Below are 13,629 nucleotides of genomic sequence, written 5' to 3' on the forward strand. Positions count from 1 at the left end.
TAGATGTGTAGCATTACATTGTCTAGGTGAACCACTGTTTCTTTATCCACGCATCTATTCTCAGGCATTTGGGTTGTTTATAGATTCTGGCTATTTATGAAGAGTACTGGATTGAGGAAAGGAATACAAAGAGCAGAGAGCTTTTCAGCATTGTTTTTGGGTTCCTAGGAGAGTTATTTCTGGGTCATATGAAAGCTTGTTCTAGTTTTTTTGAGAAATATTCATATTGTTTTCCAAAAGGACTGGAGGACTAGTCAGTATTCCCACAAGCTGTGAATGAGTCTCTGTCTCCCCACATCTGTTCCAGCCCTCGTTGTTCTTTTTCTTTGTGATGTGTGCCAGTCTCTGTGGTGTAAGATGATACCTCATTGTTATTTTGATTTGCATCTCTCTGATAATTAGTGATATGGAGTATCTTTTCATGTGCTGTTTGGCCAATTTGTATTTCTTCTTTGAGGAAATGTATGTTCATCTCTTCTGCCCATTTTTTCCCACTTCTCTTTTACAGAATTTATTGTATACCTAATATACCAAAAGACATTTTAACATAGGGAGACATTGTCTCTCTAATCAGATAAAGCAAAGTCAAAAGAACTCATCTTACTGGAAACTAGATACACCAAACACAATCCTCAAACATTATTGCACTTAAGTTTCATAATTTGGCAATACATTCAAAAAATAATCTGCAGACTAATTAATAAAGAACATCTGTAAGCAGACATGACTGTCCTAAGCTGTTTATTAGAATTTTACAACTGTTAGTTTTTAGCGTTAAAGGTGGAGCTAGAGAGTATTGTGCGTTCTCCAAGCTGCATTGTGAGAGCCACAAATAGTGTGGTAGAATTTGTGACCCTTTCCAAGACCACAGCTCTTGCGGCCTGCAGAAATCAGCCCTAGCATCTCTCTGTGCTTGTGGACTGGATTTGTGATCCACTGGGTATCAGGATTTCTTCTGATAGCTTTATGAAATGGATCGATGAGGATAACGTCGAAGAATTTGTATGTAGAACCTCTACCAACCCAGTAAGAATTCAGGATTCTCAGAGCCCCGCAGTGGCATCCAGCTCGTTCCTCAGCCACAGACTGAAGGTTCTGGGAAAACTTGAGCTGGTTGATACCGGGCTTGTCATACGTTGTTCCCTTGGGCACCAGCCATTTGCGACAGTCAAGGTGCACATGAATGCGGTAGATGACATAACCTTGCTTGGCCTGGTATCCCAGCCTGTGCGCCTTATCCGGCCAGGTGGGCCTCGGAGTCCAGTCCAGAGCTGAGAGCTGGCGATACTGCCAGCAGCTCACTCGCAAGAGAAATCGCATCACATCCGACTGCTACTTCCTCAAGAGCTCCTGAATCTACTTGTCCGTGACCATCTTGGCTCACTGATGGCTGCCACCAAACGAAAAGGGCTCTTCTTCCCATTTTTGGATGAACCATATGTTATATTTTTTCTTGCTAGGCTCTACTAGTGCTTTATGTATCTTAGATACTGCCTTCGCTCTGAAGGGTTGCTTGTCATAAATCTGCTGCAAATATTAAGAATGATTATATGAAATTTATTCTTTTGATCTTGCAGTATTTAGTAATTTATCTCTACGGTTTTCATCATTGTGACTAAGATGTATCTTGGTGTGCTTTTATTTGGGTCTCCTTTAGCTAATATTCTTCAGTTATCCAGGATATGGGTGTATGCACTCTTCAGCTCTGAGAACTTTTCAATAGTCCTGTCTTTTACTGTTGATTTTTCATAGGCATTTTCTTCTTTTATCTCTGAAATCCAATGATTCTTATGTTTTTTTCTTTTGAATTTATACAAAAGTTCTATTTTTGTCTGTTAATTTATTTTGAGAGTTTTTTTTTATCTTCTGTTTATTTTAAGACTGCCAAATTCTCCTCTTGTATGTAGGTGCTATACAGCTCATCTTCTAGCTCACTGATTCTGTTCTCAAAAGCTGTTACTTTGTTGGCAAGGCCTTTATGTGAGGTGTTTTTGTTGGTTTTTGTTTTGTTTTGTTTTGTCACAACCGGGAGTGCTCAGGGGTTACTCCTGGCTCTATGCTCAGAAATCATTCCTGGCAGGCTCAGGGGACCATATGGGATGCCAGGATTCGAACCACCAACCTTCTGCATGCAAGGCAAGCACTATGCTATCTCCATGCTATCTCTCCAGTCCCTTCATGTGAGTTTCTAATTTCCCTCATCCTGGTGTTTTATTTCCTTCAGAGAACATTGACCTGGGGTGAAAATGGCTCTTATGAGTCAAAGAGGAGCATTGTCAGTCTTTCTATCTGCCACAGTTTTTTTAGATCTTCATCAGATTTATATTTTTATAAATAAAAAATGTATATGGTAAAGTGGTATTTCAAAATCAATGAATAAAAATTAGTTGCATTCTTATTTATAAACTATAAATTAGAAGATAAAATAATCAAGAAGCAAAGGTACCCACAAAAATCAAGTGCCTAAGAATCAACTTCATAAAGAAAATTCAATATATCAAAACTATGTAACTACAAAAGTGGAAGGAAGTGATATGAAGAAAAGGAAAACTATTCAATATTCATGGATTGAAATAATTAATATTTTTAAAAAGATAATCTGATACAAAGCATTATATTAATTTGCTTCAATGCCTTAAATGCCACTGTATTTTTAAAAGGCATTGCAATAAATCTATATAAATTACAAACATATACAGTTAAATGGCAGGTCAAAATCAACCCATAAAAATTAGTTGCATTTTTATATACAAACTATAAACTAGAAGATAAAGGAATCAAGAAGCAATCATATTTTCAACTGTGCCCACAAAATCAAGTGCCTAAGAATCAGTTTTATACATGGGACCAAGATGTTCTTGAATACCTAAATCGACTTAACATTACTGAGCAATTTCAAATGTTAATCAAAGTCTTCACCCTAAAAAAGAGGACAGGCTCAGATAGTTTCAGTAGCAAATTGTTTTCAAACCTTTAAAGAGGACTTACTGCCAATCCTTTTAAGGCTCTTCCAGGAAATTGAAAAAGCAAAACAAAACAAAAACAAAACAAAAAACATAACCACTCCCAAATAGCTTTTATGAAGCTAACAACACCCTGATACAGAAAGCATACAGAAATAACACAAAGCATATAATTACAGGCCAATATCCTTGATAAACACAGATGCAAAGTTCCTCAACAAAACTCTAGCAAATAGAACCCAACAGCTCATCAAAAAGGTAATACATCAGGGCCGGCGAGGTGGCACTAGAGGTAAGGTGTCTGCCTTGCAAGCGCTAGCCAAGGAAAGACCTTGGTTCCATCCCGTGGCATCCCATATAGTCCCCCCAAGCCAGGGGCGATTTCTGAGCGCTTAGCCAGAAGTAACCCCTGAGCATCAAACGGGTGTGGCCCAAAAAACCAAAAAAAAAAAATGGTAATACATCATGACCAAATAAGATTCATTTCAGTGATACAAGGATGAGTTAACATATGTATACCAGCCAATATAATATACCATATTAACAAAAGAAAATATATAAATCATATGACCATTGCAGTTGATGCATTGAAAGCATTTGACAGAGTTCAGGATCTGCTCATGATAAAAACCATCCAAAAGATGGGGATTGAAGAAATATTTCTCAATATATCAAAGATACTTACCACAAGCCTATAACAAGCATTTATTTCAATAGAGAACCATCAAAAGCCATTCCTGTAAGATTTTGCACAAGACAAGGTTGTCCCCTCTCACCACTACTATTGAATATAGTTCTGGAAGTACTTAGCAATTAGGTAAGAAAAATACATTTAGGGCATCCATATATGAAAGGAAGAAGTAGGGGCTGGAGCAGTGGTGCAGGTGGTAGGGCCACAGTATGATCCCCTGGTGTCCCATATGGTTTCCCACGCCAGGAGTGATTTCTGAGTACATAGCCAGGAGTAACCTCTGAGCATCACCAGGTGTGGCCCAAAAACCAAAAAAAAAAAAAAAAAAGAAGAAAGGAAGAAGTCAAGGTCTCACTGTTTGTAGTTGAAATGATACTATATTTAGAAAATCTTAATGTCTAGAAAAAAAGGCAATCTGAATATAATAGATTTGTATAGTTATGATGCAGGCTACAAAATATAAATGCAAAAATCCATGGCTTTTCTATATAAAATTATGACAGAATAAAGATATATTAAGGAAATACTCCAATTCGCAATTGTGCCTTAGAAAATCAAGTACCTTGAACTTGATTTAATGAGATGAAATACATGTATAAAGAAAACTATAAAACTACTTTAATAAATACAAGAGACACTGGAAATGAAACATACACTCTGCTCATAGACTGGGAAGACTAACATCATTAAAATGGCATAACTTCCCAAAGTATTGTACAATTTCAATGCAATCTTTATAAGGATACTCATGACACTTTCAAATAAATAAATCACACACTCTTGAAATTCATATGAAATAATAAACCTCCATGAACACGTAAAGCAATCCTTAGGAAAAATAAGAAGGTAGGCATCACTTTCCCCAACATCAAACACTATTATAATGCATAAGTCATTATACAGCAAAGCTGTGGAATAAAGACAAATTATAAGGTCAGTGGAATAAACATGAATATTTTGAGATTTATACCCTGGTACATGATCAATTATTCTTTGATAAAGGGGCAAGAAATACAAAGTGGGGGAAGGAAAAAATCTGCTCAAATACATACTTAAAAGTGAACTTGGACCTCTCTTTAAAACTATGCACAAAGATAAAATCAAAATAGATTAAGACATTAATAAAAATTTGAAACTGTAAGATATATAAAGGAAAATATAGGCAGAACACTTCATGACATTGAAGTTAAAGGCATCTTCAAGGATGAAACACCACTTGTCAAGCAAGTTGAAGCAAATATAAGCAAATGGGAGTACATTAAATAAGAAGTTTCTGCAACTCAAAGGAAATGGAGACTACGATTCAAAAACTACACACAGAATTGGAGAAACTATTCACTAAATACCTATGTAATAAAAGGTTAACATCCAAGATATCCAAGGCACTGGTAAAGCTTAGCAAAATACCATAAACAAGGAAACAAAAAACAAAATTAAAAAAAAACAACACATCTAACCCCGCACAAAAATAAAGAGAATCAAGAGATAGCCAAAGACACAAAGTGCTCCACATGACTAATCATAAGGGGCTGCAAATCAAAACAATGAGGTATCAACACATCACAGAGACTGGCAAAAATTTCAAAGAACAGGAACAATCAGTGTTGGCATGACGTCAGGTGAAAAGGACTCCCATTCACTGCTAATTTTGAATGTAGACTGTTAAACCGTTTTGGAAAACAATCCCGATATTCCTCAAAAAGCTAGAAATTGAGCTCCCCAATGATTCAGCAATACCACTTCTAGAGATATTCCTTTGGAATTCAAAACCACCATTCTGAAAAGCCCTCTGTATTACATTGTTTGTTGTAGCTTTATTTACACTAGCCAAAATAAGGAAACGACCTAGTTCTAGAAAACAGATGAGTGGCAAATGAACTGTGGTACATCTACACAATGGAATAAACCACTGCAGTTAGGAAAAATTAAGGCATTACATTTGATTACATATGCATGTGGAGAGTACTATTCTGGGTGAAACAAGTCAGAAGGAGAGGGATATATATATATATATATATATATAATATCATTCATTTGTGGGATACAAGAAAAATAAGACAGTATGCTAACTAATATCCAAATATAATAAATATGAGGGCTAGAAGGACAAGTTCATGGTAGGAAGCTTGGCCTAAATAGAGGTGAGTGCATTTAGGATAAAGAAGGGTACACTATGAAAATGTTAGTTGGAACTGATCTTTCTGAACAAGAAGTAGGTGGGTAAAGGGGATAAATTGACATGCACAATACCCTTTCATTAACAATAGTGCAAACCACAGAAAAGGAAAAGAGAGAATGAGAGAGTTAGAGAGAAATAATAAGTAGTAAAGAGATGCCAAGAGAGAAGTAGAATGCCTGCCCCAGAGGCAGGTTGTAGAGGGTAGAATCTGTGGACATTGGTGATGGGAAATGCGCATTGATGAAGAGTAATACACATTTTATAACTTAGACTCAATCATGAAAATTTTTGTATATATGATGCTTAAAGTAATTAAAAACAGTAAACCATTTTTTATCAAAAATGTATGTATACCTAAGTTCATTGATGCATTATTTATATTACTAAGATCTAGATAAAATCCAAATGCCCAATGACAATTTAATGGAGAAAAATATAATCCAGTTAATACAATGAAATACTACATAGCTATATGAAAACATAAAACATTGCTTTGGATAACTTGTAAAAAACTAGAACATGTCTTGTTAATTAAAGTAAGTCAGAGAGAAAACAGAATAACTTCATTCATTTATGAGAAACAAACAGGCAAAGAAGGGAGGGAGGAAAAAAGAAAGAAAGGGAAGAAGTGAGAGAGGAAGGAAAAAAGGAAGGAAGGAAGGGAGGAAGTGAGGAAGGAAGTGGAGAGAAAAGGAGAGAGGGAGGAAGGAAATTTATAGTTTATTTGCAAAGAAATTAAATCTTTGGACTCTGACAATAGAACTAAGGTTACCAAATGGGGTGGAAGAGAGGGAAGATGAGGTAAACTGCAATGACATGAAAACTGAAGCTTTTGAAATCTTAATTGTGGTTATCCAATGATATTGAGTGCCAAAAGCATAAACATTGACATTATAACCTATAATGACCATGTTTCCTTAATAATAACAAAATAAAAATTTCCTATAAAGACACTTCTGTAATTTTCAAAATGGGAATACTTAGAAATTTCTTTGGTAAAAGAAATGTCAAATTTTTATTTATTGTGAAAATAATTTTGTAATTAGTACAATTTGCTTTAAGCACTGTTTCTACTAATTGTTTACTACATCACATAGTCACTTAGAGTAAAAAAATGCTCTCATTTTTCTTTTCTTTTAAGCATACAGAAACAGACAACTGTTGATACAGTCCTTTTGTAGCTATTTTGGTAAGAGATTATATTATGATGAATTATGGTAGTTAAAAATCAAGGAAAATAATATTTAAGGCAACAAAAATGTAACCAGTTTATTGCACTGTCAATGCAAAGCTATGTCTTGAAGAATGAATTTTTGGATGTGAAAATGGTGTTGTGTATGTAAATATTTTGGGGGATTACTATGTTGCTCACCCTAATCTGTGCCCTACCCTAGGGTGTGACCTGGCATTCTGCCCCCACCCTAGGGTAGGACCTGATTCTGCTTCCACCATTGGTTGGTATCTGATCCCACCATTGGGTGGGACCTGACTCTGGACTATAAGAGCAAGGGTCTGTGGAAGGCGGGGGCTTTTTTGCTGGCTGGAACTGAAGCTGAGTCTTTGGACTTCAGTTTTGTCCATCCGAATAAAGCAAATATTTCCACGAGCCTGACTGTCTGCGAGCTGTTTACCCGCCGTTTCACCTCAGAACCGTGGGCTAGACAGGGTGGCAGACACGTGCTCCGAGCTGGAAGAAAAGGGCCTCATTCTCCATCCCTCCATCAGTCAACCTCTTCAGGGGCTGTCCTGCTACAAATGGTTTCTTACAATCAAAATCATTTATCAATAATACTTGCATGTATGTCATGAAAGAATTACCATAAAAACACTATGGTCACTGGTCATAAAATAAAGAAAAATCTGCAACTATCTATGCAACAATGATCCACACATTTTGCTGTTCTTCTGAATCAAATGGAAAAGATGGATAGGAACAGGAAATGAGTGTGCACCTTTGTTGAATTGTTCAATACAGTTTTAAACAAATTTTAAGAAGTTTAGGAATAGCAATGGAAAAAGGTCCCATTCAGAAAAGTGCCAGTGAAAGCTCTGATATCCCAGTTTGTTTCAAAATCAGTTGTTGTTGTTCTTCTTTTTTCTTTTTCTTTTTTTTTTTTTTTTTTTTGGTCAGGCTGAAATCTTTAAGAGATACAATTTCAAAGAGCAAATAAAGGATTTGGTTCAATACAGTTTTAAACAAATTTTAAGAAGTTTAGGAATAGCAATGGAAAAAGGTCCCATTCAGAAAAGTGCCAGTGAAAGCTCTGATTTCCCAGTTTGTTTCAAAATCTGTTGTTGTTGTTGTTCTTTTTTTTTTTTTTTTTTGGTCAGGCTGAAATCTTTAAGAGATACAATTTCAAAGAGCAAATAAAGGATTTGGGTGACAATACTTAGAACAAGGTGTACTTCATTTCAGTAGAAAACTTATAAAGCCTATCTTTTTGGAAAAGAAAATGAAAGAGAAAAAATACTTTTTATAGAGTATAGCTAATTATTACTTTTCTACAAAATGTCATGTCAAATAGTCCTTTCTGCATTTTTGAAAAAGAATTAAAATATTTATGTAACAAGCTATTGTTTGTTTCCTTCCCACACCACCCCCGTACATTTAGACCATGAGCTTCCAAGAATAAATTTAGATTATGGAACATGACTGGGGCCTATTAACCTGAGGCTCAAGCTCTTATCATTTGATTTGTGAACACTCTCTGGAATGTAATTCCATGAGTGTATCTTTTGTTTTCCTTTTCCTTTTTTCACTGCACTGTTCCTTGCCTGTCAGAAAGTATGAAAAATTTATGTCAAGTATAGACAAACGGATATATCAGTTTAAAGTACAAGTCTTTGACTTTGATAAATATTGAGAGATTCCAGTTCACTAAGATGTTAGTATGTGCCAGATACTGAGTCAAGTACTAATCATTTAATCCTTACCATGTTATTAAAAACAAACATTTATCATTTAAGATTAATAGAGAAATATTGTATTATAATAAGTTTAGTAAGAAACTTAAAATCTTTCCTAAAATAGAAAGTAATTCCATGAGACCCGAGTGATAGCACAGCGATAGAGCATTTGCCTTGCATGCAGCCAATCTGGGACAGATCTGGGTTCCATCTCCGGCATCCCATATGGTCCTCTGAGCCTGTCAGGAGCAATTTCTGAGCACACAGCCAGGTGTAACCACTGAATGCCACCAGATGTGGCCCCAAAACAAAGGACCCCCCCAAAAAAAGTAATTTAGTTAAAGATCAAAAGCTAAACTCATACCTGGCATGTTAAAACCATGCACAAACATACTTGCTAGAGAATTTTGTTTTAGCCACACAAGAATTTTATCTTGTATTCAGATCCCGAATTTTATCTAAGTTATATTCTCACTCTAGTTTTATAACCTGTACTGCTCCATGATATAAACTTTACTTCAGTACCCTAGTATGCCCAGTTTATTTTTCTGGTTTTGTCTTAGGTTACCATAGAAATTACCATAAATTGAGTGGTTGTACAATGAATTATGCAAATATATTCTCTTACAGTTCCGGAAGCTGAAGTCTATCTGAGATATTAGGTTCTGATGATGCCTCTCTTTTGGTTAGCATATATATATATATTTTTTGAATTTCTAATAAACTTTTTTATTTTTATTTTGACCAAAGTGTATTACATATCTTTCACAGTAATTTTTAAGTACATATTGATATTAGGTCACTGGAATTCCCACCACCAAAGTTGTCCTCCCTCTACCCTTGTTCCTAGCATGCATCCCACATTCCTCCCTCAGACTGCTAGTATACATTGTCCCCTCTGTGTCTCTCTTGTGGTAGATTGGGTATTGATTCTGTTGTCATTGGATTGCGTTTGGTATTTAGGTCCGACCATTTTTATTACTACTGAGTGATCATACACCTCTTTGGTCTTGGTGCCCTCCATTGTTTCCCCCTCAAATTGAAAGGTGGAACAAGTTGGTTCAAGTTATGTGGTTCTGTTTGAGAAGAAAAAGAATAAATAAAATGGGGGTAAGAATCAAACAAGCAAAGAATGGGTGGAGTCCTTCTAGCAGTGGTCCTCAAACTATGACCCACGGGCCACATTTTGTATTTGTATCTGTTTTGTTTCTTCATTGCAAAATAAGATATATGCAATGTGCATAAAAATTCGTTCATAAGTTTTGTTTTTACTATAGTCAGACCCTCCAATGGTCTAAGGGACAGTGAACTGGCCCCCTGTTTAAAAAGTTTGAGGACCCCTGTTAGAGGATATAAATATTAATTTAAGAGAAGGAATGTAAAAAGGAAGAGAAACACATCAACTGGGGTCAGAGATATAGCATGGAGGTAAGGCATGTTTGCCCTGCTTGCAGAAGGACAGTGGATTGTTAGCATATTTTAAAAATGCCTTCTATACCTGTGTACTCGCATAGAATCTTCTATGTGAATTCACCTAGTGTATCCTAGGTTTTAAATGTGAAACTCTTTTTTTTAATACATTCATACTTGAACCTAGGGTTTAAATATTTTGTGGGGAATGCATTTAAATAATTTGGTACATCATCTGTTCTGGGTTCAACAATAGCCAAATATTTTCAGCTGTTACATTTTCACTGTTATATTTTTGTTTGTTTGTTTTTGTTTTGGGGCCACACCCATTAACGCTCAGGAGTTACTCCTGGCTATGCACTCAGAAAGTGCTCCTGGCTTGGTGGACCATAAGACACCGGTTTTCGAACCCAGGTTCATCCTGGGTCAGCCATGTGCAAAGCAAATGCCCTACAGCTGCGCTACCACACCGGCCCCATGATTCACTGTTATACTTTTAAGAATGTTATTTTGTCACTGTTTAGGTTATTTCAACATTTCAATTTCATTCACTTCAGAATTAAATGTATGTGTTGGTCAAATAAATAAATAAATAAATAAATAAATAAATAAATAAATGTATTGGTCAAATACATATTGACTCCGAAGAATTGATCAAACTCAAGTCATTCTATTGAGGCTGTCTATGACAATAGTCTGCATAGTCCTTTTTTTCCCTTTTAATTTAAACTCCATGATTACAAAGTTGTTCATGATTGGGTTAAAATGAACACCACCCTTCACTCATGAACATTTCCTGCCACCAATATTCCCAGCTTCCCTCCCACCCTGCCTTCCTCTGAGGCAGGAATATGACTCCTCTCTCTTTTACTCTCTCTCATCCATTTTTTCCCCTTCAGATATTGGTTTACATTCTTATTAATGAAGAGATACTGTACATATCACTTTATCTCTTTTCAAAACCCAGTTATTGTCCAGATTGATCAGTTCCAACTATCACTGTTATAGTGATCCTTTCTCTATCCTAACTGCACTGCTCTAAGATTTCTGGCAAACTTTTTACAATGTGCTGGTCCTCCTGGCACTCATCTTGTTGTCTCTGGATATTATTACCACACTATCTTTAGTTTTCTTGTATTCCACAACTGAGTGAGATTATTCTATGTCTAACCATCTTCCTCTAACTTGTTTACTCAGCATAAAAGACTCCATATCCAAAAAAGGGGGTGGGGGAGTGGTAGCATAGCTTAGGGTGCTTGCCTTGCACACAGCTGACCCAGGACGGACCTTGGTTTGATCCCCAGCATCTCATATGGTCCCCTATGCCAGGAGCAATTTTGAGTGCACAGCCAAGAGTAACCCCTGAGCATCACTGGGTGTGGCCCCCCCAAAAATCTCTATATTTATCCATCCATGCATATAATTATTTCATTTATCCTTACAGCTATGTAGCATTCTATTGTGTAGATATAATAGTTTCTTGAACCACTCATCTGTTCTCATGCACTTAGGTTGTTTCCAGACTCTGACTATTGTAAATAGTGCTGCTATGAACATAAAAGTGCAAAGGACTTTTCTGTATTGTGATTTTTGTGTTCCTAAAGTATATCCTTAGGAGTAGTTTTGCTGGATCATATGGGAGTTCAATTTTAGATAGTTTATTTTTATTTTTTTAGAGATATCCATATTGTTTCCCAAAAAGGCTGGACTAATTTGTAGTCCCCCTAGCAGTGAATGAGAGTTCCTTTCTCCTACATCCACACCAGTACTGATCTTGCTTTTTGTGATGTGTGCCAGTCTCTGTGGTGTGAGATAATATCTTATCGGTGTTTTGATTTGCATCCTCCTGTTGACCAGTGATGTAGAACTTTTTTTGGGGGGGTTTTGGGCCACACCCGGTGATGCTCAGGGGTTACTCCTGGCTATGTGTTCAGAAATCGCTCCTAGGCTAGCATGGACAAAGCATGCCTTACCGCTTGTGCCACTGCTCTGGCCCAATATAGAGCATTGGTTTTATGTGGTGTTTCACCACTTGTTTTTCTTCTTTGAGAAAATGTCTGTTCATTTCTTCTCAGAGAAAACTGGCAAACTACATGCAAATATGTGAACTCAGACCTCTATATAATGCCAATGTCAAATCAAAATGCATTGAAGACTTTGTATCAACCTGAAGCCATAAATACATGAAGGAAAATATAGGCAGAACTTTCCATGGCACTGAAGCTAAAGGCATCTTTAACGGAGAAACAGCATGGGCCAAGCAAGTGGAAACAAAGGCAAATGGGACTACATTAAACTGAGAGATTGTTACACTCAAAGGAAATGGTGACATAAATATAAAAATAAAGACTATCCATGGAATGGGAGAAATTGTCCATTCAAAACTCATCTGATTAATATGTAATATTATATAATACTAGATATAAATAAAATTATATCCTTATATCTACATATAATATATCTTAAATATTAATAATATAATAAATTTTAAATATTAACCCTAATATTAGACATTATTATCTAATAATCCTGAGTGTGTGTAATATATGTAATAATAGATATTAAGTTTAACAACTAAGATATATACAAGGCACTAAAATAACTCCTCAAGAAAAAAAAAATCTAACTTCTGGATATTTGGTTATCTTTCCAGATTCTTCGTTCTGGCCATCCTCTGAATAGAATTGCATTACTCAGAAAATAGAACCTTAGATTATATAAGATCTCCATGTAAATTATTTTTCTAATTGTGTAACCTGGGAAAATGTTGATATTCACAATATATACTTTTAAAATTTATGTTAATTCTACCATATCCTATTTATATCTTGATTCCCAAAAGGAAATTTTATTACTGTTATGTTAGTGCTATATAATTTTCTATAATAATAACCATAGCTATGTGATTACACTACATAGACTTGGAAAATTGTTTTGAGTATACAAGAACCACAGGAGAAGTTCACTTCTATACTGATCCATGGTCTTACTGAAATTTTACAGTAAGATTTTAGAATTAGAAATAGTATTCTGACCTAGTTATTATAAAGTTTTTTTTTAACCAGAGGGAAAAATGAAACTCATGACAATCTCTCTTAAGTAACTACAGCATTACTCTCTGAACTTGCATTAAGCTTCAGTTGGGTGGCAGTGAATCCTATAGAAGAGTAGAAAGTACATGGCAACATGACCTGTACCAAGATTTAAAAACATTGTTGTAGGGGCTGGCAAGGTAGCGCTAGCGCTAGCCAAGGATCAGGACTGCGGTTCGATCCCCTGGTGTCCCATATGGTCCCCCCAAGCCAGGGGCAATTTCTGAGCGCTTAGCCAGGAGTAATCCCTGAGCATGAAACGGTGTGTGGCCTGAAAAAAAACAAAAATAAAATAAACCCCCCCCAAACAAACATTGTTGTAAACTTCATCATTATAAATATGACTAAAATGTCAAATAGTCCTGGTGAAGTTGTGTGAACACTTTA

At 35.8% G+C, this 13,629-nt stretch overlaps 2 protein-coding genes across 3 annotated transcripts in view; both read right to left on the reverse strand.

Moving 5' to 3' along the window:
- Window positions 1-13,629, reverse strand: part of HS3ST5 (heparan sulfate-glucosamine 3-sulfotransferase 5) — a 214,077-nt gene that overhangs the window by 153,762 nt on the left and 46,686 nt on the right. The window lies entirely within an intron of this gene.
- On the reverse strand, window positions 787-1,320 carry LOC126005902 (60S ribosomal protein L15-like). Its single transcript, XM_049771224.1, has one exon. It carries the CDS (start codon window positions 1,318-1,320, stop codon window positions 787-789), a length of 534 nt encoding a protein of 177 aa, XP_049627181.1.

This window comes from Suncus etruscus, chromosome 4, assembly GCF_024139225.1.
Source record: "Suncus etruscus isolate mSunEtr1 chromosome 4, mSunEtr1.pri.cur, whole genome shotgun sequence".
NCBI lineage: Eukaryota > Metazoa > Chordata > Mammalia > Eulipotyphla > Soricidae > Suncus > Suncus etruscus.

Excerpts from the sequence above, each read along its gene's own strand:
- LOC126005902 (XM_049771224.1), bottom strand. The coding sequence starts at position 1,320 with ATGCGATTTCTCTTGCGAGTGAGCTGCTGGCAGTATCGCCAGCTCTCA.